The sequence below is a fragment of the Mugil cephalus genome, chromosome 2 (assembly GCF_022458985.1).
Source record: "Mugil cephalus isolate CIBA_MC_2020 chromosome 2, CIBA_Mcephalus_1.1, whole genome shotgun sequence".
Classification (NCBI taxonomy): domain Eukaryota; kingdom Metazoa; phylum Chordata; class Actinopteri; order Mugiliformes; family Mugilidae; genus Mugil; species Mugil cephalus.
The window spans coordinates 2,339,615-2,367,116 of NC_061771.1; the positions used below are offsets into that span (position 1 = coordinate 2,339,615).

Genomic DNA, 27,502 nt, shown 5'->3' on the forward strand with positions numbered 1-27,502 from the left:
TACATTACAAAAACAAGTACATCTTTCAGAAACATGATGGACTGTTAATGAACTTCAGAAATCATACAACTACAGTATAAATCTAGACTATTCTGCTGAAATCTTGAAAACATTGTTTTATAAAATACAATCAAGTAGATGTAGCTGCCAAATGTCTACAAATGTTTCAGAAAGACAGTGTTAAGAAGATGGAAATTAGTTTTGGTCTCTTGCTGTACCTGAACAGTTTTTCCATAAATTAATTTATTTCGATTTTATCTTAAATTTTGCAACGAGAGTTGGCTAAGGTTAGCTAGCTAATTATAATGTGTGGATAAGTATTTTATCGGTTGACATGATGACATGTTTCCCCTCAAACCTGCCAATATGCTCAAACAGAGTCACATCAGATTCACTCCAGCACAAATCATCTTTCAAAAATGGTTAGATTTACAGTAAATAAAGACATTTCGGCTATGCTGACTGTCTCAGAGTTGAATGAATGTTTCTGAACATAGGGCATCTTTTGAACAAACTTTGGGTTGCAACTTCCCCTTTGTGCCTCTTTGTAACTGCTTGAGGCACTAGAACCAGTCCAAGAATATTTTCAGGTCGCTACCAGATCATGTGTTCTCTCATTGGCCAGAAAACCTGTTTCTGGCCAAGAGGGCTAGCAGTTTCTACCAACGCACAGCTGCCAGAGCTAACATCCTGTATGGTGCCTGGACAAGGATCCATTATGTCCACTGTTTGGAGAAAGCTCTGCAAAGCTGGGGCTGTGAGCATAAGCAGGTTTGAATACTGGATGTGGTGTATTGTACCTCAAATAGTCTGCAGGCCATAAGGAAGGAGACTGTCTATTACTTAATCACCTCCTCGGTGACATATGCCAGCTGGAAGAAGCAGGGTAGCACTGTATTGAAACAGACTTAGACTTAGAAGAAGTCTTCTCTGGCAACAGAGAAGATAGTGGTTTGTATGAGCTACGCCTGTATGGAGAAAGTAGAATAGACTACTGAAGATGATGTTGTGTGTGTGTATATGCACGGTCCAGGATGAAACATTGAAAATTCACAACTACATCAAGAAAATGGAGCCAAAGGATGGGCTACTGAGACAATGTTTCTGGCACATACATACCTGGAGGTACATATACCTGTGAAGAAGGACCAAACAGCAGAGGACAGTATTGTGCCGTTAAACCAAGAGCCGTATATTAGAGAGAGTCTGGCCAACTAGGAAATGGACCGCCTGAGTCATCCTCCTATGCTGATTGGTCCACCCAGCCTATGGCTGCAGCACAGGACTGGGAAAACAGGGGAAACTCCACCGTTTCCGCCATGAACAAAAACAGAGAAAGTTGTGGGAGCACAAGATTAAAAGGAAGAACTTTAACTCAACTGCCAATTACTCTCTTTGACGTTTGTTAAGTTTTTAGAATAAATAAAGTTATACCGTCATTAATGTGAACCTTGATCTAAAAAACGCCCAACGCCGCTTTACAGATGAATGAAGTTTAAAGTTAACCAAGCCTTATGCTAGCTAGTTATCTGGACTAAATGCTTAGAAAAATAGCAGCTACTGTCATTCTGTGAAACCCATGTGTGCCTGTAATGTCGATGTAGCCACATTTAATTGACACGTAACCTTGCCTAATAATACTAAATAACAGTAAGACTGGTTTAATTTTCTGAGTATTTATAATTTTCAAACTTTTAATGATGATAGATGAGCACGGGAGACTAAGGAGAAGGTAAACACAGCTCCGTGACTGATGAGGCCATTGGGCTAGATAAGTAGATGCTGGGATATACATAGACATATTGATAGACGTTGGCAATAACATTTATATTCCCATTAATGGTGAAAATAAGCGATTGATTTCAACATAGCCCATCCGCACCATATGGATTGTAAAATCTTCCCTCCTCTGAGGTATCTAACATGGCGCCCATAATTTGAGTTGGCCAGACTCTTTGTAATCTACGGCTCTGGTAAAACCCACAAGGAAGAAAAAACTGGGCCTTGCCGTGCCCCGTAGTGATGTCACATCCAACAACAAGAAGCACTCTGCTGGTGATTATTTCCGGATGGTTCAAATAAAGTGGACACTTGGCTTCGTAGCTGTGTTTTATCACAATGTCTCAGGATCTCTGGTAATGAATGCTTCCCGATGGTGGAATAAATCGCCTTAGGAATATTAGTAGTAACAACAAATATTTTATTTATGTGTAAAGGGCTGCTCTGTATCCAGTAAGCTAAAGTAGTAGCTAGTTATTTGCTATGAAGTTTAGCCAAATATCATACCAGTAAATATACGACCTTTTATGAGTCGTTAAATGGAGTAATGCAATTCTGGACGAGCATAAAGAAATTCGTTTTTTCGCTTTTTTCTTCTATTTACTCTGTAGATAGTCTGTGTAATGCTAGCAACGTCAACAGAGAGAGAAGGCGACGCTAACGATGTCTCGTGATTATCACAACGCTGTGCTTATTTTCTGTTGATTTACCTAAGCAAGCTGCAATATAACGACAGAAATAGTGGTGCAGCTCGGGCTTTTGAGGTTGACACCGTCCGTCCATTCCTTTCCCACTGTCAACAGAGTATAGGCAGCATTAGCTAGTGGTTAGAGAGGTCCAAAACAAACACTGTCAACCTGAATATTAGCATTGAGATAGCTAACCAGACTCGCTTTATGTAGTCCATTAGTCAGCTGTTTACCGGGTCCTTTGTAGTTGTACATCTTTATGTTTTTATATATTACACAACAATAAGAAATACACAGATATAATTTTAGAGTCTTGTATTTTTAAAATCTACCTCTCCGCATACAGTATCTTAGACGTATCTTTCTTTTCACTAGTGTTTCTTTTATGTGTTACTGTGACTATAGTAGTAGTAGCTTAATTGTTACAAAAAGATGAGCTGTTATACAGCTGTATAGAGTAAGGTTTAAAAGAAGTTCTGTAGCTTTCACTGTGGGAGCAGAGCTGAATCAGTCTGCTGGAGAATGAGCTCCTCTGCCCCTCTAATGTTTCGTGTAGTGGATGGATTGTCCATAGTGGAAAACAGTTTGTCCAGTGTCCTCCGGTCCCTCACTGAGACAAACGACTCCAACTCCCTCCTGATTTCATTTGCCAGAAATTTTACATGACTTTTCCTTTTTCCATTATATCTTATTTTGTATACACATAGTAATTTGTAGTTTTATCATTTTTATAAATCAGTGAAAGGTGTCTTGTCTTATCTTATTAATTTATTCACAGGTTACAGAATTATGATGCCACTTGTCGACTGGCACAGGAAATAGCCGAAAACATCCATGAACGGAACAGACAGCAGAGAACCGGGGGAAACCCTGCAAAGGTAAAGTGTTCCAGTCTGGGTTACAGTTACACAAATAAAGCCGGTATTGTGTTGCATTCAGACATTTGCATATATTTTGCCTTCTCAGATAAACATGACGCTACGGGCATCGCTCCAGAAGCTGAAACAGAATATTGCTCAGCTCAAGGAGAGTTTGATGAGAGCTTCCTCGTCTCGACGGATGTATCCTTTCTCTTGACAATGTTTCAAAGCGGTGAAGGTCATGAGACTGAGAGATTATTACATTTAGGGCTCCATGGTTTTCTTTACTAGCATTAGCAGTGTTGTTCCTGCAGATGGCGTTAGAGTATAGAGGATCGTTCATACTAGCTCAGTGAGACCAGATGTGCTCATAGGTTCATTCTGACCCAAAGAAAAGTCTCAAAAACTTAATTTGCCCACTACTGTTGAAGTTGAAACCATGAAAAATCATGCCATTGTTTTGCATCTTAACATGGCCTCATCAGAATGCAGTCAGAAGCAGACAGGAGGCAGAACCTGATTGATGACCTGCTAACAAGAGAGAAGCAGCTCAATGCCACTTTCAAGGGAGATACCAAGGAGCCTGAACCATCCAGGTATTTATTTCTAGGGAAAGTAACTTCTTAACAGGAGTAAATAAATACTTGCAAAAAACATTAAGCATTCTCTACTCTTATGAGTAAGTACAATTAAATATTGACAATTAATAGCCCCAATCTCTAAATATACAGTGTCTCCTTTAATTTAATCCAGTATTTTACCTGTGCCGTGTGAAATATTTATCTACCCTGAATTTCTATCGGAAAGGCCAAAACAAGCATCACCCCATGATTCTTCAGGGGCATCCTTTCTAGAAGATATCACCCTTCATTTTGGGATTTTTCCTTTTTGCTGTCTTTTTTTTTCTTAAATAATGTTTAGCCCTGGCTCCCCAATTAAAAATAATGAATCCTCATTCTCTTGTCTGTGTCCTTGACCAGAGAGGTCATAGGCCCCGTTCTCTGCTTTGATGATATGTCACCTGTCACTAACTTTCTGTGAAAGTCTGGCTGCGTCCGGTATGACCCGTGGGATGTACCCCTTCCCAGTGCTATCACACGGAAGGAAGTCCGTCTGTCTGCACCTTTGACTTGGACTTACCTTCGTAGCTAATTATTCTTCATTAAGAGATTTGCTCGCTTTGCACTGTTGATCACACATTTGGCACCCCTTAAAATATACACACTTGGACGTTCATACGAATGTGGGAGCTTGTTTTGATGAGCAAGGATGAAAGGAGTGAGTTTACAGTATATGATGCACCACTGAGCATAGAGTCTACTGCTTGTGGAGCTAATCAAGACATGGATATTCTCTTCATAGTCTGATGCGATATCAGTGTGACAGCTTTGAAAACCACAGACAGGAGGTAGCCATTGCTATGTGACCCCTGGTGATATTTGTTTGGACAGGAAGAGGAAATGGTGTCATGTTGTGAACCTAATGCGGCTTCACATGTCTGTTTTGTAACTTTTTTTGGTTGGTACCTCTGTGTTGTTTATAGAGGCCCAGCATTTATGGAAACTCTTGTACAGTACCAAATGTGCTCGTAGATGTTCCTTGAGGAGTACTGAAACGACAGCAGCATGAAACCAAGCATCTCAGTTTCATCAGATCAGTGGAATTTAGAGAACTACTTGTGCTGATGCTTTTACATGAGACTGCCTTTGGATGTGGGATTGATCTACTTAGTGGTGCTTTGCACAGGCTTTCATCTTTTTACAGACCACACACCCAATTACATAAAAGGCTCTGTAAAAAAATTCAAATGACATTTTCTAATAAATTAGCTTGGCATACTGTAATCATGTGGTCATATGGTTTTTAGTTTGCTCAGTGAGACCTAAATTTAATGGTGATATGTGGTGGGTAATTTGGCTTTGTGGGGAGGACCTATTCCCACTGTGTGGTCTCTGAGGACAGAATGTGGGAGGGGGTTGGATTGGCCATGCTTGGATAATCTAAGCCACTTTTTTGTGAGAACTCTCTGTAGAAGTAAAGAGATGAAAGTTGCCAACTTTAATCTATCTCTAAAACAATACATTCTAAGCATCTCCATTTCAGACCAAGCAAAAGAAGGAGATGGCGCCTATCTTTGAAAGTTCCATTCACCCTGTTGGCCCTTTAACTCACCTTTCCTCCATTGTTCACTAACCTTTCCTTTCTATTTGATTGCACTGGAAATAGTTGCAATTAGTTAAATCCTGCCTGTCCAAGCCACTCAGTCAGGACTTGGATGCTCAGGCTCCAGTGGTGGCAGTCTAGTTCTTTATGGCAGCCAAGAGATGTGCCTGACTGATTTTGGCGCTCCCGGCTGACTGGTTAATTGGATCTTCGCACAATAGCCACTTGCATGGAGGAAGTGGAAGGCTGGCACATGGGCTCATAGTAATCAAACTTGTTAGAGAGATTAGACTGAATGCCTTGTCTCACTCAGTCCTCTGATGGTATCAGCCTCAGCCTGCCTGCTTTGTGAATAGCCTCAAAATGTTTTACTGGTGCTTCAGAAGAAGCTTGAATTGTTGATCGTGCTGTGACATGGGGCAGTGATAAAGGTAGCAGTACACATTTTTGTGCGAAAATATATATATTTTTTCTGAATTCAAAAGATTAGGTTTTGATATACCAAGAAAATAATTTTTTAGCTTCAATACCAGAGCAAATGCTTGCAAATATATTGTACAGTTGAATTTTCGTTTCCAGCCACTCTTAAAGCTATGTGTGGTTCAGTTTTCTTTTGCTTGACTAGCACACGGTTTTCTCTGAAACCACTCTGAAATCCAGCCTCACACATGGACCCTGAACTCATCACCACAAGACAGCCATGGCTGGTGGAGGTCTGTAACACAGCTTTAAGCTATTAGGAGAAGAATAGCTTTTAAACCACACAACGGTGTTTGGCACAGCCCTCTTGTCTGTCACATTGTCAGATCAGTTCACAGTCCTGTGACAGATTAACATGCACTGTTTACATATTGCACAAGCCAGCGTGGTATTCTTCAATCATGCGAAAATTTAAAAGGTACATTCCTTGTGCAGGTGTTTGCTGCAAGAGCTGTGCAAATGTGCGTTGTTCTCCTCCTTGAGTGATGGTTTACAAATAAAAAGAGCACATGGCCGCATCCTTTTTTTCAGTTGCTGTGCACATTTGGATGTCTTTAACGCTAAGTGCTCTCAAACTGAGTTTTACAGTGATTTTGTCTCAGTACAACAATTATATGCTACAGGTCCACGTTGATGGCTGGAGGGGCCGGAGCCAGTGGAGGTATTGCAGCAAACCCCTGGTTGGTCAACGAATCGGATGAGACAAAAGGGCTGACATTTGGAGAGATCAAACAGCAGCAACAACGAATCATTGAGGGTAATCATACGTTACTGCATAACAGTTGAGATTGATACGGTTATCAAGCATGGACCGGCTGCGTTGTCTGTCTAACTTCAAAGCCAAATGTGAGGATAGTAGCCATTTGTTACATCAGTGGAGTAATATTCGTAAATCATTAGCATGTTGATCCTCATCAGCAAAGTGTCATGAACAACGTCTCTTAGAGTATATGTACACTGGTTTGTATAAACAGTATACACACCAGCCTCTGTTTGATGCATTTAGGATTGCATTTTTGTTGCTTGTAAGTTATGATTAATATTCAACAAGAGACTTAATGATATAACCTTGTTTATGGCAAAGTAGTTCTGGCCACACTGTTCTAAGCGAACATTTAAAAATAAATGATCATTTAAATTTTATTTTGTGAGCCCACTCCTGCATTTTTCTGTTTCCTGGATCTGACATGACTTGGACACCATGACATAAGTTCACCTGACTCCTTGTGACACTTCATTTTAATGCCTCAATTGCGGCTCTGGTTAATGTCAGTTGGGATCAGGGGTTCCCGTAAAGACAGTGAAACCAAACCACATGGAGGTTTTGAGCCCTGTGTGGGATTTTTGTTGGAGTTGGGTAATGGTGTTGGTAACCTGTGGTAAAAAAGAATTCCTGTGGTACAGAGACAGACAGAAGGCAAATCTAGTCTGGTCTCGTCTGTCCTTTTCTTCTATACACCTTGGCTTCCCACATTTCTAATCAGACAAGTAACCCTGATTTGGGTAAAGTACCAAGTGGATCCGTGAGCTGAGTGGTGCATCATAGTGGCATCATTATACTCCACATGCAGTCTACTATGCTTTGTCACTAGACAGGCCTTTTTTTAAAAAAAAAAAAAAAAAAGGATTCTAGTCTATGCTCTTAATGTGTTTTTCATTTGTTGTCTCACTTTCAAGTTTCTAACACATTCTATTTTCATTCCTTTCTCTTCTCAGTCCAGGATGCAGGCTTGGATGCACTAGCAGCTGTCATCAGCCGACAGAAGATAATGGGCCAGGAGATTGGCAATGAGCTGGATGAACAGAACGGTAAAGTTCAATGTCCATGTGCGCGTCTACATATTTGTCAAACAAATTCCAGAAACATTACACACAGCGGTGTGAAAGCAATCAGACATACTTCTGTTCTGCAATGGAACTACTTGCCTCATTTACCTTGCCGGGCAGTGATATACCTCACACCACCACAAGCTTGCGCACACATTTACACTTGGACCCTAATACCCCTGTTGCCAGAGCGAGTGACCTAATATTCAACAATATCCAACAAGAAAGAAAGAAAGAAAGAAATGTGAACTTTCCGTTGATGCAACTTAAAGTGAAAAATCTGTAGGAGCTTTTTGTCCTGGAATCAGAGCTGGTGCTTTTGAGCTATTCCTGGCAAAATAATGCTACTCAGCCCATAAATAGCTTCCATCACAGGTAGGATGTACTGTACAGAATGCAGTTGACTGTTTCAGACCGTTTTTCTGCTTAGACAGGCGGTACTTGAGACATAAGATTCAGAGATGATCATTTGTCAAGCAGCGAACAATTAGATACTTTAATGCATTGCTCCCCGGGAGACTGTAGCAGTTACTATGCTAACTCCTGACAGTGTTGCCTTACATAGAAGATGTACACATGTATTCTTAGCGTTTATTTAATCATGAGGGCTATCTCTAATGTTTACACTGACAGTGAGACCAGAACATGCATTAGCCTCTCAGCTGACAAGCAGGGAATGAAATGGCACAGCTCAGAAATAAGTCAGCAAAAGACTAGATAATTGAACCCACAGCAATAATAAAGGATCAGAGAGCCTAACTTACACTATAGCCAAGATTCTTGTCCACAGACACTTGAGCAGAAGGGGGTAAACTTCTTGAGACCTACTATTTCTCTCTTCTTGGTAAGCCAAGTTGTTCTTTAATCTCTATGACATCACTAATTATCAGAATCTGTTGTTCCAAGTTTTACAGTTAGAAAGATACGAGGTGATGAAGCTTAAATCTCAGAGATATTCATGACTTTATAAAACAAGTCCAACACAGACTTAAAATTACATATTAAAGTGTTTATTCTTTCATTAGCCTCAGAAGGGATTCATAACCAGTCACTCATTTGTCTCATTCACCTACAGAACAGTTATGGTCTGTTTCTGCTTTGATGACCTGTTCCAGTTGGGAGTTGAAGGCGTTGTACTATCCTGTAATATCCTGTCTGAGAAGTTGTGCCCAAACAAGTGCAAGACTGTGTAACTGAGAGATCTAGGCGGGGAAACGTATGACCTTCCCTTCTGCTGGGAAAGAATGACAGATGTTTAGCGGATGTTCACTGACAACGAGGAGAGAAGGGAAGCGAAAGAAAGAAAAGAAAGTGTGCTGCCATGTTACCGTATTAAATCATAGATGGATCGCTGCTCTGATGCCCCAACTGTCACGTTTTATCATGATTTTTCAGACAGTTTTCGTGTCCTCGACAATATGAACCAGAATGGGAGAAGGGAGGACTGTAACTGAGAGTTCCACGAGTTCCACTAAGCGATAGGGCAAGTTATTCTGGCTCTGGAAACAATGACCTGTCACTGTTCCCATTTTTAGAGCTCACAAGACATGGCTTTTAAAGACAGATTTGCTGGGAACACAGCTCTTTAGTTCTGTGAAGGCCAAAAATATGCCACCTGTGGGTAATGGACTCCATGTGTTGAAACCCAAACCATGCAAATTTGTAGAAGCCTGGACTCATTACCACCTGCTTTTTTCATGACTTACTATAGTAATCATTGAGATTATGTTGCAATATATAGTTTCCTACAGAAGACAATTACGGTGTACGAATGTAACTGGTATCTGGGGACATGTGGGCTGTTGATAAGGTGTAATAAAATCTGATGGAACGGTCTAAGCTCCTCACATGCTCCTCTCAATCTATGTCCACTATTTACGGTATAATCATTTGTCCATTCATGTGGCCTGTGGAGATCAGGTTTTCATTTTTGCAGGGAATGGCTCCTTCCTCCTGTCATAATTTTGTTTGTGAGACTATTGCTGGCCTTCTCTCTTGATGTCCACTTGTTCAAAAGTTGTCTTTTTTTTTAGTGTTTACTGGGTTTTACTTACTTACTACTTAGAAGTTAAAATTATTACAAATCCTTAAATTTTGCCAGTTAAACGAGCAGCCATGGTTTGGAGGCCATTCTAGTAAAAGATTGTATACAAAGCTGGTATCTTCATAATTTACCCATAGGTCCATAATCAGCTTCCACTCTCTTATGAATCATCCATTTCTTCCAACTTACGATGTATTAGTACTGTTGCTATGGTGGTTGTATTTATTAAAAAATTACAGTTCGTGAGCTGTAAGTCCGATGTGTGCTTTAAGAGAATTATGTGGCTTTGCCACCCTAAACACCAATCTTCTCTCCTTCTCTTGCACAGTTGATCCAGTATACCAGGAACCTAGCTTTTATTTCCTCGTTATAATAGTGTAAAATCTGTCTAGATACAAGCTATGTAGCTAAGTGTGCTGTGTTCTGGTACCATTTGTCTCAATATCAGACATTAATGCAAAAGGGATCACACTTGGAGGTGCTGCTTTTTTTTTTACTGATATTAAATGTCGTAAAAAGCCATGTAAAAAGTGAGAGTATAGCTGAATGCTTTTGAGAGGCAGAGGAAGTGGATTAAAGACGTAAAGCAGGAGAATGGCAAGGCTTCTTGTTGATCTTGACAGTTGGCGCATAACCTTGGCGTCCGACTGTCTTTCCGTCTTGTGGGGTTCCTTTTCCCCCTGATCAGTGTACTGTAGCAGTGTTTTCCTATAAATAGATTAAGCTCTTTGTAGTTGGGCTGCTCAACTCTAGCTCATGACCGAAGTGCAGTGGAGGTTGCAGTCATTTCCTTTTCGGGAAACAATTCCGGCTGAGGTCAGCATTGAAGATGACCCTTTTCAGAGGTTTAAAGATGAACCCAAAGCCCTCGCTTGCGTCCTTCTCAGTCTTAACTAGGTCACAGTGGGCTGAAATTTAGAAATGAGTAAGCAGACAAGTTATCTCATTTTCCTTGTCTTCTTAAGGGCACATAATACCTATCCATGCAAACTGCAGATTTTCCATCCTGTTTGCCAGTGGTATATAAAAACACAAATTAAATCCTGTGAAACTATGTTTCAGTTATCTAAATGATGTGCTGTCATCTGTTTTATGTCTACATTTCCCACTAAATTTGACTGAAGATTTCTTATGTTTTCTTTTCCACATTAAATGTTACTGAAAATTGACCTATAACCCAACTAAAATGGCTTACATCAGCGGTAGTTTCACCATGCAGAAATATCGCCATTCATTTTACTTTATTGGTGTTGAAGTTTCTCATAATGTGGCCTGGAGCAGTGACATTAGTTCATGAGAGTGTCTTGTAGTTATGAGTGCCAGACAGTTGGTGGCTTATTAGATTAGTTTTTTCAAATGGGCTGTCTTATTTGTGTGATATTTATGTCATTCTGAATTGGACTTGACTGATGGGGAAATACTGCAACTATGAAATATATACAGTGTGCAATGTACTGCAAGTAACTCTCATCTCATAACCATGTGTTGTAAAGAGACACAGTAAGACCTTTCTGCTTCATTACAATCAGGCATTCAGCACAAATCAGTCTAATGAACAGGTTTATCTCTTTTCCACCACCTCTGTCCTTCCTTGACCAACCAACTCTTGTCACCAGAGTTCCTCACATGCCACGGTTCAAGAAAAAATTCTGCCTTGTGTTATCTACATGTATTGTACATACACACAAACAAACTTAATTTATAGAGCACTTTTCACAAAAGATGCAGCCCAAACTCCTGATGTAATTTTGACTGGACCTCAGGGTTCTGACAGCTTTCTTTGTCCCGACTCTTGTATTTTTCTTGATATTAATATGTTGCCCTGGATTTACTGACAATACAATATAGCCCTGAAAACTGTGTACTGCCATACTTGTCCTGAGACTTTCTGGATCACATTGAAAAAGATGATTTAGTTAACAGCAGGTCTGACCACACATGTGCTCTCTCTAAGACTTAGAAAATTATTATTACTTTATATTATTATTATCATTGCTTATTATTACTTATTTGTCTCAGTGAACAGAGGTTTGATCCAACTTGATTTTTTGTGTGATTTTTTTTTCTTCTTCATATAGTGATCAGGCATGGGTCTCCTTTGTGCCTCTAAAACAGTTGTGACTCATCAGAGAATGGACATGGGTCTTCTAAGGGTGTCCTGTGGTGTCTGTGAATAGAATGTTGTTAGTGGGGGCCTTTGGGTCCTATGAGTTGAGGGGAGGGGCCTCTGTGGATCATCCCATAGATACTTGATCAGTTTGGGATCTAGTGAATTTGTTTTTTTGAGATGTTCCTAAAGCATTTGTGTGTGTGTGTCTGTGTCAGTTTGCATCCTCATGGGGAAGTCTGCTGCCAAGGGGTCATTGCTACGGGGTGGGGGTACCTGGTCTGGTCTAGGTGGCTGGTACATGTAACATCCACCTGAATACCAGGTCCAAACGTTTCCCAGCAGAATAATGAATTGTCACATGATAGTCACTGTTATTTACTTCTCCTGTCAGTGGTCATAATGTTATACCTGATCGATACGGTTAGATTATTCATGGACATTTTAGAGTGAACTCTAACGAGTCAGTTTCCAAAAAATTTCAATGTAGACTTCATTTCTGACTAAGAATGAAATCACTGATTGATTTTGCGTTGGCAGACCATGTTTAGGGCTGATATGAGCAGCACTGGTGGCTTCAAGTAAACAGTGGAGACAGATGAGAGATGCACTTTCTGTTGCAGCACAGTGACATCAGCAGCTACACCAGAGAACGCAGACCTCCACTTGATTCTGCTGTAAGAAACAGCTCAGTGAGCAAATAAACCATACTTATGATGGCACTAAGGCAGAAAGCCTGTGTGGTTGGAGCTGTAGATTGATTTATTGTTTGTTTGATTTGCTCCGTTTGAAAGTGAGGCTGGCAGTAGTGAGTAGTGTTTTCCAGACGGCATGGAAATGCATGGAGTCATAATGTGATGTTCAAAAGAGTGTTGCCATCAAAGGAATGTCAAGCTTGCAATGAGCCGCAGAAGAGAGAGTCATCTTGTGTGACCACCAGACTGGCTGAATGGTGTTTGTCTCTGAATATTTGGGAGATGTGCATGATGGAGCCATAATGTTCTCTGTAATAGTTTCATTTCTCATCTGAAAATGGCAGCTTTAAGAAACTCTTTAGGCTTTTCCACATTTTTGTGTTTAAACTGAACAAAACAGTTACAGAAGATTTAAAGAAAAGAACAACATAACACATTGTTACCAGTAATTGTGTGATAGTAAGACAAAACCAAAAGAGTATACACCACCAAACTTAATCACCATGTTCCAACAATCAATCACGAGTCACTGCGTCCTTATTTGTCGATTTATCCTTGTCTGTGTCCATCTTTGTCGCTGGCCTTTTGGTGTCACAGTGAGAGTGTTGTAAAGAAGAGGGGGTTTGACAATGACATGAGGGACTTGGGTCAAATCAACCCATGACAAGTGATGAATAATCCTGTGTAGGCACAGTAAGGAAATTAACATTTTGGAACACTGAAGACATTTCATCAATCACGCCTCCTTTTGTTTCCCTCAGCAGACTGAGGCCTCTCCTCTCATTCACAAACCGTGGATGTTTTAGTTATTTATCCTTATGTTGTTTTTATAGATCTGATCTTCACCGTGTCAGTGGAGGCTAGAATAGTGTGCAGAAGTGATTAAGTGATTTAATTTTTTTGTGTTTAGTATTTCTTCACGGTCATGCAAAGGCGATATAATCAGTGACTGATCTGAATGTCTTTGGGAGTTCCTTAGTCTGTGTGGTGCATTTCATGAAAACTCCATGCATAAAAAGGCTGTCTGAATGTTTCCTTATGTTCCTTATGTTTCTGACTCCATGGCTCAGTGCCAGTAACTTACCCACACACACATTCAGTTTATTCAGGAACAATGCAGAGAATGGCATTATACCCTTGATTATCAGTGCCCCCCACATGCTTTTTAGCACTCATTTTTGGCAAATTGTTGTTGTTTATGTAAAGTGTAAACATCCATTTAGGTTACACAACATATCAGTTATACTTTATGTTGTCTATATAGTAGAAATCTACAAGATTGAAAGTATAAACACGGGTTGCTGAAGTTAAATATAGGAGTTTAAGATTTGTCTCAAAAGATAGATAGAGTATCATTAGGATCTCTTAATTCTTTTCATTTATTTTTATTACATACTTACATGTTGGAGGTTTTCACTCTAAGAGTGTGTTTATTTTTCTCCTACGTCGTTCGTTCTTTACAAGCCTTTGTTCACAACTATGGCTTTAATTTATCTCAATCCATCTGGAGCAAATGTGTGCTGGTGACAGTTCTTAGCCAGAAAGGCCACACATTAAAACCCCAGAATTACTCAAACTCCGGGAGGAGTTGTGTAGTAGTAGTGGATGAGAGTGACGGTGGAGACACCTGGTATGACATTCAGGCTTGATTTAGCAGTCTTGCTTGTCACTGTTAAATTTAAAAAAAAAAAAGCATTCATCAATGCTTGCCTTTCCATAACACTGTGAACTGTGTTCAAGACTGAAATCACAACTGGAATTCTCATTGCCCCCAATAGACTCACCAGATGAAATAATGACAATGGATGAGCAGTTTCCCTGCTACTTATTTAAAATGGCAAAAAAAAAACAGATTCTTTTAACCTGTGACCCCTTTAACAATCACAATAGTTTCTTTTGTATTATTTATTGTTTAAATTTTCAAGTTAGTATGAACAGTCCAACATCAACAGAAGATATGAAGGTCACACACTTACTATGAGCCAGCTGTCATTGGGTAAGAGGCTGGTATATCTTGGAAAGGTCCCTAGTCTGTCACAGGACTAGCAAAGAGACAGACAGCCATTTATGCTCACATACACATTTGTTGGTCTATGTGTCTCAATTTTTGGTTGATGGTTGTAATTGTAATAAGATGTTTTGACAGAATGCTGAAGGTACAGAGCCAACTTGAATGGAAATCCTGTTGTTGCATTTCCCACTAATGCATCCTTGCGACTCATTTCTATAGGTTTCTCTGTACTATTGCGTAAGGGATACTGTAGTACATTAACAACCAAAATCACTACAGCTCTGTGGATCAAATGATCCTGACCTTGCATTTTTGTGGGGGCTGATGTTTCTTTGGGGGGGATTTTAGCTGGAAATGGCTGAGAAGAAATCTCCTTTTTGAGTGTGTTGAGCTCAAGTATTTTTAGCAATAAAACAATCCACTTTGCTGCCCTTTTTTCCAGAAATCAGACGAAGCTTTTATGGAATTGTGGGAGCAATTGGACACCATAAAAAGGGCCCGCACACGAAGAAACTAGCAGTGATATGGTGACACCAGACAAAAGACCATATAATTTGAATAGTGTGACAACATATGCCGCAAACACAGTGTTCTCAAAACATTTACTGCAAGGACACACCCTCCACGACTTTGGTTCCTACCAACAAATTCAATGGAACGCAGAGACATTTGCGCCGGGAAATACACAAGAGGGTTACCTTGGCAACTAAAGCCCAGACTACAAATTGATAAGTGACTTGCAGATTTCTTTATTAGAGGAGGGGCCTTAAAAGTGCCCATCCATTAACCTCAACTATGACAAGGCTGGTTGAACTGCTGATGTAAGCATAGCAAAGTCTGAACTGCATTAGAATGGTAATGAAAGAAAAGAATCATGAAATGACAGACAATGAGATGTTAGCATGTACCCAGATGTGTCTAGTTCTTTCTTTGTAGTGACACTCCACTTTATTGTACTGGCTGGGGGTGATTTCTCACATGTGCACACACATGCTTGAAGTTCACTCCCCATAGGCATTCTGTATGTGATGGAGACGGTATGATGCAGGGGTGAGGTGTGGTCAGTCCTGCTTAGCTCATCTGTAGACACGGATCCCTTCCAGATGTCCACCAACAGGCCTAGTGAGAGAGTGAGTGAGGTTGTTTTTTTGTCCACTCCTTAGAGCATCCATCCTCCACTGCATGCACCACCACCATGCTGGCAGTCACAGGCTTTTTAACAAACTATCAATTGTGCATTATTCACGAAAACATGCATGGTAATAAGGAATGATAAAAAACAATCCAGGGAAGTATGACTTCACTGGTCTGTCCCACCACCTTCTTAAAAGCAGAAGATGAGACAACACTTGGAAACGAACACTGAATGGACTGTGGGTGTTCTTTGAGGGGCTTGGTTTTCGGTAATCTCTTTAGTAACTGTAGTAACATGTAAGCTGTTGTTATGAGTTCTCTCTCATCACAGATGCTGCATCAGTATTATATTTTTTGTAAAGATTTATTAGTCAACCTCCAGCTTTTAACACAAGGCCGTGATTTGCAATTTCAATCATTTTTCAATAATTAAGGAAATTTAACTAATTTAGAAATCTGTGAGACAGCCCTGTTTTTTCATGTTTGGTTGTATTAAATAGAGATAGAGCTTCATCTGTCCTTTCTTCTTTTTCATCTTATTTATTCTTTTTTTTTTTTTTTTTTTTTTTTTTTGGAGACGCAAGAACTCATTGTAGCTCAAAAAAAGAAAAAAAGAAGACCATAAAGATAAAAGGCCAGCACTTGTTTGGGAGACACAAAACATAAATAGACTTATCTGCTGCCATTTGCAGCATTACTGTTGAATTCATAGTGTTTTGCTTTACAATCCAGTAGTTCATTCAGAACCTAAATACATAATACATACGTAGGTACAATACATATATGTAAACAAATATAACATTTGGCCTTTTAATTTTGTCATGGTTTGTTGTATTTTAATTATACCCCTTAAATAATAAGACCTTCATCATGTCATGTAAGACCTGCCTCATGTCATTTATGAAAAGCTTGCTAACTGTTCATGTTCTTCGTAATACAATTCGATTTAGATTTAGATGTAGTCATACCACTTTGCTTGAAAATTGCTATTAAATAGAGCAAGAACTTTACTGTTAGTCATACGTTTGTAATATGGAGTGTGTGCAAACATGGTAGTTATATAATATATATATATATATAGATATAATGGATACGTATCAGCTCTTAAACATGTATGACACTGTCCACTGGTCAGTACTGCCTTACTAGTACTTACTTACTTAATGTTATGATTTGGTCTGTTTTCTTTATTGTTTTTTTCTTTTTTTTTTGTGGAGACATGTCTGGTGTTTGTGGTATGTGTACAATTTAGCAGCAAACCAATGTTGGTACTATGCTGTTTTCCCTAGAGAGCATTTGTGGGCTGATTGTCCAGGGGAAGCGCATTAGCCATATGTTGGTATTGACGGCTGGGAACCTCTGCAGTTTCAGCAGCCAGTTCCTCTGGCTCTGGTCAAAGGATTCCCTGCCATTTAATGGTACCTTGAACTGACTCAGCCCTTGGCCTGGCAGGTTCCTTTTGGCTAACGCAAGTGACAGCGGGAACAAATCTTCCCCTCTGTTTATTTAATTGCTAACCGCTCTGGTTTGGAAGCTACGTTCAAAGGGCCGACGAGCAGAGAGCTGCCTTACCCTCTCCCCAGCCTCAGGGAAGCACGGGTCATCCCACATAATGAGTGGAAGAACTTACTTTACTAAGTCTAGCTCGACCCGCAAGCAGCACGTGGTTCCCATTTAAGCACAGGGGGGAAAGATTGCACCTTCATCTAACGGGCATTTTTATGTGTTTATGCGTGTGTGCAAATGCACATCCATCTGTTCTCTCGTGGCCTGCACTGAATGTGTGTGCACAGAGCTGAGGGTATATGTTTGAAAGTGTAAGTGCCTTGTCTCAATGTGAGATCATTGTGTTTGTACTGAAAGCATGCCCCACATGTCCAGCACATGTTGTCAGGTTGTGATTGGCACGCAGGTCATTTTTCTATCTGCATGAGGAGCTAAGAAGCCACTGGCCAGTCAGAGATGGAGTTGAGCTTGAGGGAGAAGTTGATAGAGGACCTCACACGCATGATAACAGAAACACTCAGACTGTGTGGTGGAGAACACGGTGGGCTAATCTTGCACACGCTGCAAAGACAGTGTAGTGATGGAGAATTTCTGCAGTGAGTGTGTGGGATGGGGGCGAGTAGACAGAAGGACACTGAGTAAAAAAAAAAAACATGATAGAAGACTGGGAAGCATAGTATTAGACATGGTAATGATAAAACAGAAAATAGGAATGTGAAATAATATACCATTCAGTATTACGAAGATAAAGAGATTTTCTCAACAGTTGAAGATTATGGTCTATTGAATTCACTCTGGGAACTCTTTTATTAAGGTTATTGCAAATAAAACACATTTGTCAAGATTTAAATTAAGACCTAAATAAAGTGATAAAGGGAATATTAAAGAACACAGTTGAAAACCACGGTGCTTTTTATATAGTAAAAAATGTGTGCAAGATAACGGTAGACATAACATATACAACATATATTGTTGGAGAGTCAGTGAGATCCAGCATCAGGTGGTTTTTTAAAAGATCGCAATCACAAACCTTCAAAGTGATACTTCGCTGCACCATTATAAGCTCTTCCAAGTCTTTAATCATGCTGCAAATGGTGTCAGTGATGTGTCACCTTTCTAGAACGAATACCTTTCATGTGGAAAACACTTCATGTGCTTATCCATTTCTATCTAGTACCTGTTATCACTGCATGAGGCATCATGTACAGACTAAACTGGATGCGAGTCTCCCCAAAACAAAAGAGTACAAAATGCTTTCAAGACCTCAGCTCAAAAATAAAACAAGAAGCAATTTATTGACCTGCAGGTGTAAAGGTATGACACCTGATGTTGCCCAACCCAGGGCACAAGGGGTGGCAGGAGCAGGAAACAAAAGAACTTTAATGAAAACATTGTAAATGTGGAACAGAAAGCGGAGCAGGGTAGGAAGGTAAAATCCCAAACTGTTGAAATCCAATTAAAAAGAGAAAGCAAAACCCATGGTATATGGAACTAGGTGAAACAGACTGGAACACTGGAATATAAACAGCTTACTCAACAGACAACTTGACACGGCAAGACAGGACTATATACACCAATCAGCCACAGCATTAAAACCAATGACAGGTGGGAAGGGAATAATATTAATAGTCTCGTTGCAATGCAATGTTCTGCAGAGAGACTTGCAAGTGCTACTGACCAGGCCCCCCCACCCCACTGCAACGGCACTCCCTAATGGCAGCAGCCATCCCCAGGAGGACAATGTGGCCTACTACAGCACAAACACTGCTTAGAAACAGCTCAAAAATATGAAAAATAGTTCAAGCTGTGGACTCAGTTTCCAAGCTTCCACTATCCAAACTGATCAAGTATCTGTGGGATGCTCTGGAGCCAGCCTGATCCACTAAACCCACAGGGCCCAAAGACTCCCCTGCTAATGTCCTGGTGCCAGACACGATAGAACTGTGTCCATTTCCCAATTAACCCCAAGTTTGTGGGGGGAAAAAGGGAGAACTAAACAATATAAGGGCAGGTGGTTTTAATGTTGTGGTTGATGAGTGTATATACAAACACTGAGGGCTGAAGGGTAAACGAGTCACAGGTGAAACTAATGAGGTTGGAACACACAAGGAGAAACCAATCAAGCAATCAGAAGGAAAACACAGACGGGAAGTAAAGCAGGAAACAAAGCTTAGATGAACTTAGAAAATAAAAACAGGAAACACAAAAGAAACTGAAAAGAGTTACAGAAAACGTTCAAAAGTCTGTACCATGACATCTGATTTGGGTTCTGTCCTGCATGAACAAACATGTCGCTCTAAAAAGACTTTAGATCTCATCATTCTCACCTGTTTCACTCTTGGCTTCAACCCAGCTAGCATTGTGACACCTCTGAGAGAAGCAGTGCCTTTAGTGTTGTAATAGGAGCATAGACGCACACTAGATCATAAACATACACAAGGACATTACACAGTAATGAAGGCTAATATAGCCTTGATATCCTTTTGTGGGTGTTTTCTTATGACATTTTTGTGGTCCATGGTAAATCCATGTAAAGTGTCAGTCCCGATAATGACTAGGCATACCATGTGTTTGTGCTGTATGAATCCTTCAGCGGTAGGCTTACACAACAAAACAAACCACAAATAACCTCACTTTATTGAACTATAAAGCATATCAAAACACAAAGAGAACAACAACCTCTATCTCCTCATGGAGGTAGTTAAGTATTCAACTAAGCAACAACAACACCCCCAGCACAATTGGCACTCCCTGCTAAGGGCTGTGCCTTTCTTCACAGTTTTATGCTCCTATCAAACAAGTGGCATCAGGTGCACTCAAGGACCTGCTGCAGCATGGGGGAGGGGGAGTAGAACCTGAACCAAGTGCACACGAGAGAATAAAAAAAAAGATCATTCCAGCACATAACAAACACAGAAAAAAAAATAGAATAGAAGAGATGTTCGAACAACACCACATATCAAGAAATAGATATATTAGAAGAGAAGGGACAGTCAGTTCTCGTAAGCAGTGTGTTGATGCCGGAGATATGGCCAGGTGTAGAGACCTGAACGACTTTGACATGAGCCATATCGGCTTGCATCCAACTCGCAACTTAAGCTCTCGCAGGGCACCTTCAGAGGTCTTGCTGACTCCGTGCCTCGGTGGCTTGTAGCTGTTGCGAGGGCACACAAAGGACCAACTACATATTAGGCAGGGCCAGTTGCTAACTTTTAAGGGTTTTGTAAAACACCAGAATTGTTATTGTTACTCTCTTTCATGTTTTTTTTTTAATTTCAATTTTTAATTCATTCAAGAATCAGCCAGCTGCCTCATGCAACCCACTCATGAACCCACTAGTGGGCAGTAGAGGCAGTGGTGGCTCACCAGTCCCGGTCCTCAGTGAAACTCAGGGATAAGATCCAACAAATGTAACGATTAAACTCTCCCCTTTCTTGTCTTATGGTGGTGGAATGAGCCATGTTCAGAGCAGATGAAGAGAGAGTCATCTAATCTCAGACAACACGTGTTAATTTGCTTGTTTCCTTAGAGGAGCTTTCTCCCTCTCCTCAAATCAGGACTTTTTCCTTTTTGCTCATCATCTGGAAGATTTGTGTAATTACATGACAGCTGTAGGTGCAGCTGTTTAGGTGGATGTACTGGAGACACGTAACGCCCCACCAAATTTATTAGGTACAGTATTATTACGAGACTGATGGTGTTGTTGTGTTTCATTGATTCATGGGAGAGGAGAGAGTACAACATGCATGTGGTTTTTCACTGTCTAATTGTCAGGGCATCCAACCATGATTTTACGTGCAAAGAGCCCACAATGGAGCATGTGGTCTTGTTGCTATTTCACTTAGTGACATGCACCACTCTTAGATGCCCGCAATTTAGCGGGAGGCTGTTGTCTTGGAAAGTTGTTCAGTCACATTGGTGGCTCATTGTGGTCTGCTTGGGATAGCACAGCTCTGTTTTGCTTACTGCTCCCTCTGAGCAGCACTCTGAGTTAACACTGTGAAAATGACTCCTTCTCTGTCTCACGTCGGAAGTGTGTCATATCCAGGAAGTGTGTTGGCCTTCCTCTGTTTGCGTGTGTGTTTGGGGCGTGTTTCTCTGCATGATGCCCATAGACTGTGTATACATGTGTGTCAGCGTCTGTGCATGAGAGCATGTGTGTCTCCATGTGTGTGAGTGCATTTTGAGAGAAACAGAGTCTGGCATGAAGATCAAAGTCCCTCCGTAACTCCTCAGCCAGCCAGCGTATTGCCGGGAAGCTCCTCTCACCATGGGGGATGTTGAGTTAGAGTCAAACCATTTCAATTAGAACACAATTGTTCAATTAGTGAACTCTCTTTCATATTTTGTTTGAAGTTCTGCTTGTAGCCAAGTAGAATACTTCAAAACAAATACACTGTATTGTGATTAATTGTAATTGTCTCTTCCTTTAAAATGACTTTTTATAGACTTTGTTTGCATCGGTCCTAATATTTAACATTAACGTGTGTACATGTGGTACAGTACACTGTTCTCATGTGCTCTTAATCTCGTCCAATTAAACCTAGTCCATTTCTTCATATTCTGTTTTTTTTTCTTTCTTTAGTTCCAAGCTTTTTTTAATATGTCACCCTTTCCCGGGTGTCCTTGCTAATGAAGTGTGATGGTAGTGACGAAGTGTAACCGCGACTGGTTTGAAGGTGCCGTGCCAGTGACAGGGTGGTCCCTGCCTCACGCTGCTGCTGCTGCTGCTGCTGCTGGCACCCTCATGCTCATCACACTCACATTGTTCGATGGCACCTGGCCATAAGAGGGGTGTTGGAGAAAAGCCTGGTAATGATCAGACTTCTCGTCATTGCTGTTGGCCTGCACTCTGTTTTTAAGGGTCTATTTTTAATTCTAAAATGACGGACGAGATCACTTGATTGCATATAGTGTTCACTGCATTTATTGATGCCTGGTCATGTGCTGTACGAAAAGGGATGCAGGTGAATCTGGCAGTACCTCACAGAAACGGTTAATTACATTTTTTTCTAGCAATTCTTCTCTTGTGGCTGTTTGCTTTTTTGTTTGTATGCACAATGCTGAAATGTTCCAGACTCAACAAAGTCTCAACAAAAGTTGTTTAAAAAAGTTTGGCATTCATACAGTGCTATTTGAAAGGTCTAGGTTTCCTCTGTTCAAGGATAGGTTAATCTAAGCACATTGTAGCGCCACAAGACTGGCAGCTATCAAGGACGCTTTACAGAAACAATTATCGAACAATGTGTCTAAGCATTTGTAAGCCTCATCAGGACCTGTATTAGGAACATCGTGTGGCAAACAAGAAAATAACAAACAAACAATGAAAATCATAAAATTATGCAGATACAAATCTGGAGAAATTCTTTGGTAACTGAGCTAACCACAGCTGTAAAGCGTGGAGAGATCAAAGAGAGTGCTCATCCAGTATTATGATGTTTCAGATATAGTGTTTAGTGAATGTATTTTTAATTATAGTGCTAACATACACTGTCAAAAGAAGATTAGTTGACTCAACTATATCTAGTCATCGTGTTGCTTTGACTGAGTTAAGTTCGGTAATCTCATCATATAAAGTTTACTACACTTCAGAACACGAGTTGCTGCAACATGCAGACAGTTGACTCAACTTTCTCTATCAAGTAAGTTGGACTAACAAATATTATTTGACATAATTTTAAGACATGTTGGTTGAATGTATTTTTTCAAGTTCCTACAAATGTGAATCAAGTCGGCTCAACATGAAATACGTAAATGACACAACACGCGGTTCAATAAGGAACTTTATTAACACCCCTACAACAGACTAAAACTGAAATTACACTGTCCCTCGAACAAATAACAGTAAAATACATAAAATGAAGAGCACCCTTCCTTTGAGGGACAAAAAAACCTCTACAACATAAAATACGAATTAAAGCTGCAGGCAGTGTTGCCCGGGACCTTCTGTGTCCTCCTCCTCTTCATGTCTCCTCCTCCTCCTCCTTCTGTGTCCTCTTCCTCCTCCTCCTCCACCTTCTGTCTCCTCCACCTTCTGTCTCCTCCTCCTCCTGTGTCCTCCTCCTCCTGTGTCCTCCTCCTCCTGTGTCCTCCTCCTCCTGTGTCCTCCTGCTCCTCCAAACAAAGAAAACTGTTGTGACCCAGGGCATTACATTTCTTTTCCTATTAGTACATAGTCCAATGGACAAATGGCAAAAAAAAGAGAATACTTGAGGCTAGGGCTGAACGCTATGGACAAAATTTCATATCTCGAGATTCACGCCAGATATCGATACGATACGATACGACTACAGGTTTGGTGAAAACCAAGCATTTTTCAAAAAAATAAAAACATCATAATACAAAAAAATGTGGAAAGTGCAGTTCGAAGTAGTTTTGAAATTCCGCACAGACACATTTTCAGATCTCAAAAAATGTCAAGGAACAAATGTCGAGGGAACATTGATCACCCTACTTAAATACTTGCTTTCAGTCCTCCAGACTTAGCTCGCTGGTGCTACATTCTAACGTATCTCCCACAACGAAATAAACATGAAATATTCATCCCAGGTTGTATTGTGGGATTTTAACGAGTTTCTGCGCTTTTTTTAAGTTGAAGTTGTTGCAATGGGCAATAAATTGTCTCAACTTGACAACAGTAGTTCTTCTGACTAAAAGCCTAAATCCCTTTTAACAGTGTAACAACATTTATTTGGTAACGAGTCAAAGACAGCAGCAAATCATCCTGGTCAGCTCCTGTCTCAAATCTTTCAGGGTTTTTGAAACCTCGGCTTGTTATGCACTGTTTGTGTAGTTGAATAATCCAGTCCTGGATTATTCCCATGATTCACAAGCACTTTGACTTTAGTTTCTATAGTACAAACCCAATCACCTGTACATGCTACAACGGAACCAGTTTTGAGGTTTTTCTTAATTTATGGGCTTATCTTTGAAGTATGTTTAAAAAAGAACTCTGGAAAAAAGTCGTTCATCTTCTGGTCATTCTTTTTGCTGTCCATCATACGCCAGTGATGGATCTTTTGGTAAGCATTGCAGGGTTAGGGAGGTGAAACTGTCCGTGGAAACACAGCCGGTTTCAGTTTCAAATTGGCACACAAATGGTTAGGATTAAGACCTGTGTATGTAATGGTAGTCTTCACGCTTTATGCCCTTCACCATTTTTTCTAATGCATGTACTTGGATACTTGTACTCATGCCATTGTCATTGTAAATAGTTAAATCTTTTTTTTGTTGGAGGATTTTTTGCACCTAAACCTCTGAAAGTTTGCACAGAATGGCTTGATTGTAATAAGCTTGATTGTAGTAAGCAAGACATTCATCATCACTGCACCAGCCACTACCCCTGGAGTGAGAAAATGTCTAATGATGCAATAAGGGTGGTCTTACCCCTAACATGTTGTGTGGTGGGGGCCTGTCAGTGCACTTGGACTGACTCAGAGATTCATAGGGACCAGGAAGCCTGATGATGTCCAACAGTGAGACTAATCTGTACACATGTGGCTCGGCACTTCAGAAGGCCAGATGTTGGGCAGGTGAATTGTGTGAATGGTGATATCCACACAAACCTCATCAGTACACATATATGCATTTGATCAAGAAGGCACAAACACACAGCAAATGCTAAGAAGAAACATAAAAACATCATATTCACATACGCTGGGATAACGGTATGATTGGATTTCAATCTGTGTTATGATCTTTTGCTTCTATTCCTAGGACTTTGGATAAAAGCAGAGACACAGTTTTGTTATATGTACAATGTGGTCCCTGGGGAATACACTCTTTTCCTCAGCAATATCCCAGAGGCTCCTTCTTCAACTTCTTTCCCTCATTTCTAGTGTTTCACATCATGCCCTGTTGGCTTTTGGATAAAAACACAGTGGCGTTTCCTAAATTGTTGGTGTTGGACCCTGCAGCAAAGACCATGTTGTTAATCATCCATCACCCTTTTTAAACATTAAAAAAAAAGGGGGGCAAGGAAGACGATTATGAAAAATAGATTTTTTTGTTATGTACTCCTCTGATTGGCCAAACACAAAGATTTGGTGTCTCACACAGATTCTGCAAATTTCTTTTTAGTCTTTGTTTTTGTTATGTTATTCAGAGGATTTGTTGGACTAAAACTGCTAAAACTCTTAAGTTCCTCACTACCTTTGGCCCCCGGGGTAAGTTTTGTTTACAATATGTAGCTGACACAGGAAAAAAGGAATCAGTCGAAAGGAACTTTTCCAAGAAATTTGCAACTTCTTGTAAATACCATAATTGCTCTGAGTTGCATTATCATGCTGAGCACCTCTTTTTGTGCCAAGGGAAGTTCTAGTTACAGTACATACAGAAATGTGTGTGTTTTTGTTGGCAACGGCGCTCTACCCTCCATACTCAGTCACACCGGGGCCAATTGGTAACAGTTGTGGCCGACCTTCGCTGCATTAAAACAAGAGATACAAGAAGTGAGAGGACCTGCCTACTTCCCTCTCTTCTCATATCCTCTGAAGAAATCATCTCCTGAATAAGCACTCCCACTGAGTTTGATTGCATTTAAATCAGTGACAGGAAAGAAGTGCGTGTTACAGTCGCTGGGAACAAGTCCTACAGTAACACACAGAGTTAATACAGCACATCCTGGAGGCACCCTGGGTTGTCACTGTTTATGGTAGAACCTCTACCTCAAAGAAGCACACATAAAACCAAAATCCCCACTGCTGTAACGTCTTGAAAATGAGTCAGTATTTCAGACGCATCAGGAATGTGTGAATTAGCTCATTAAAGCAGCCAGTGACGATCGAAGTAATACAATGGGGTGATTTGCTTGAAATGAATGTCTAGGCCTTCTGCAAGAGTTATTACAGTGCTGTATGGTTCTGTGAGGGGCTGCTGCAAGCAAAGGTCTTTACTGATAAGTTATTAAGCTGTAAATGTTGTTGTTTTTTTTCAATGAATCTATCAGTTACCTTATAATATGTAGCTTATTATTCCGTCAGTTAACTTATCACTAAGTAATATAGTACCAGTCAAAAGTTGAAACGCGCCTTCTCATTCAAGAAAGTGTGTCCAAACTTTTGACTTGTAGTGTACATGTAACTTTCCCAATTAAACTTTCATTAAAACTTTTTTTTTTTATTACAGCTTATTCTTACAAGAATTCTTAAAACATTGATTCTATGATAGGATTCATCACAAAACTGATTTGAGTTTGATTTCAAAGCACAGTTGCCATGGGGTCTATACTATCTGGACCTGTTTGTCTTCTGATCATTGATCTGTTTGACCTGATCATTTCTTTTCTGCATTATCTTTGTCCCTTTCTTGTCTTTGTAGATCTAGATTTTATGTATATAATATAATTGCTCACTTTTCAGCATTATGAATCCTCATGAAGGAACTGGCCTAACCGGAGTGGGCGTACTCTGGCAAAGGAGTACAACTACTCAGAAAATCTCAACAGATTACAGGACACTGCACTGCTATAACTCTCTTAAAGTCTTTCAACTCTTTTAAATCTGAATCTGTAGCTTTCTGCAGGTGAACCAGGGTTTTCCTCATGCAAAAATACCGAAGAGGTCATGAAAGTGTTGTCTACACGGTTATGTGTTTTTTTGGAGTACAGAGTAGATGCATCAGTTCAGCTTTTCATCTTTTTACTGAGATTACAGAAATATTGTCTTGACTATGAGTCATTTAGTCCTAACCTAGAGGGAGATCTGCCCTCATTAGGATAGAGTGTAGGTTTGTTCTTGTCGTAAATTGTATTTGTGGCTTTCATGAAGAGGATTCCCAAGCAGAGCAAAAGCTGTGATGACTGACAATGCTTTTGGTGGGTGAAATGGATGATATGGTTCTACTGGCTGTTTTGGACCATGATCATCAACTCTCTCTTTTACTGGTTGATCAATTTTCTAATCCTCCTTTGGATCCTGACCAATAAAATTATGGACACAAGTGGCAAAATATGAACTGTCTTCGTAGCAAAATAACACTCCCAATAGAACCATTTGTTCTTTGGATTCCAAAGAGTACATTGAGACAGCTTAGGTGTATGTAAATGGTCATGTTTTCATATAGCACCATTCTACCTATTAGTACTCAAAGAACTTTCCTTCACAAACGTATGTCTTCGGCATGTTTCACGTTATGGAGATGGAACCGCTAACCCTCAGGTTCATGTACAACCTGCTCTACCTACTGAGCTCCAGCCTCCCTAATGTCC

The 27,502-nt window shown here is 40.2% G+C and overlaps 1 protein-coding gene across 1 annotated transcript in view; it reads left to right on the forward strand.

The window, feature by feature from the left end:
* The first annotated feature begins 2,007 nt into the window (after positions 1 to 2,007).
* Positions 2,008 to 27,502, forward strand: part of stx8 (syntaxin 8) — a 37,557-nt gene continuing 12,062 nt past the window's right edge. Inside the window, exons 1-6 of the mRNA XM_047578268.1 lie at positions 2,008 to 2,135; positions 3,247 to 3,346; positions 3,435 to 3,529; positions 3,814 to 3,924; positions 6,595 to 6,728; positions 7,688 to 7,780. Of these exons, the coding sequence (XP_047434224.1) occupies positions 2,119 to 2,135; positions 3,247 to 3,346; positions 3,435 to 3,529; positions 3,814 to 3,924; positions 6,595 to 6,728; positions 7,688 to 7,780 (550 nt within the window). The 5' untranslated portion in view covers positions 2,008 to 2,118. The remainder of the gene's footprint in view (positions 2,136 to 3,246; positions 3,347 to 3,434; positions 3,530 to 3,813; positions 3,925 to 6,594; positions 6,729 to 7,687; positions 7,781 to 27,502) is intronic.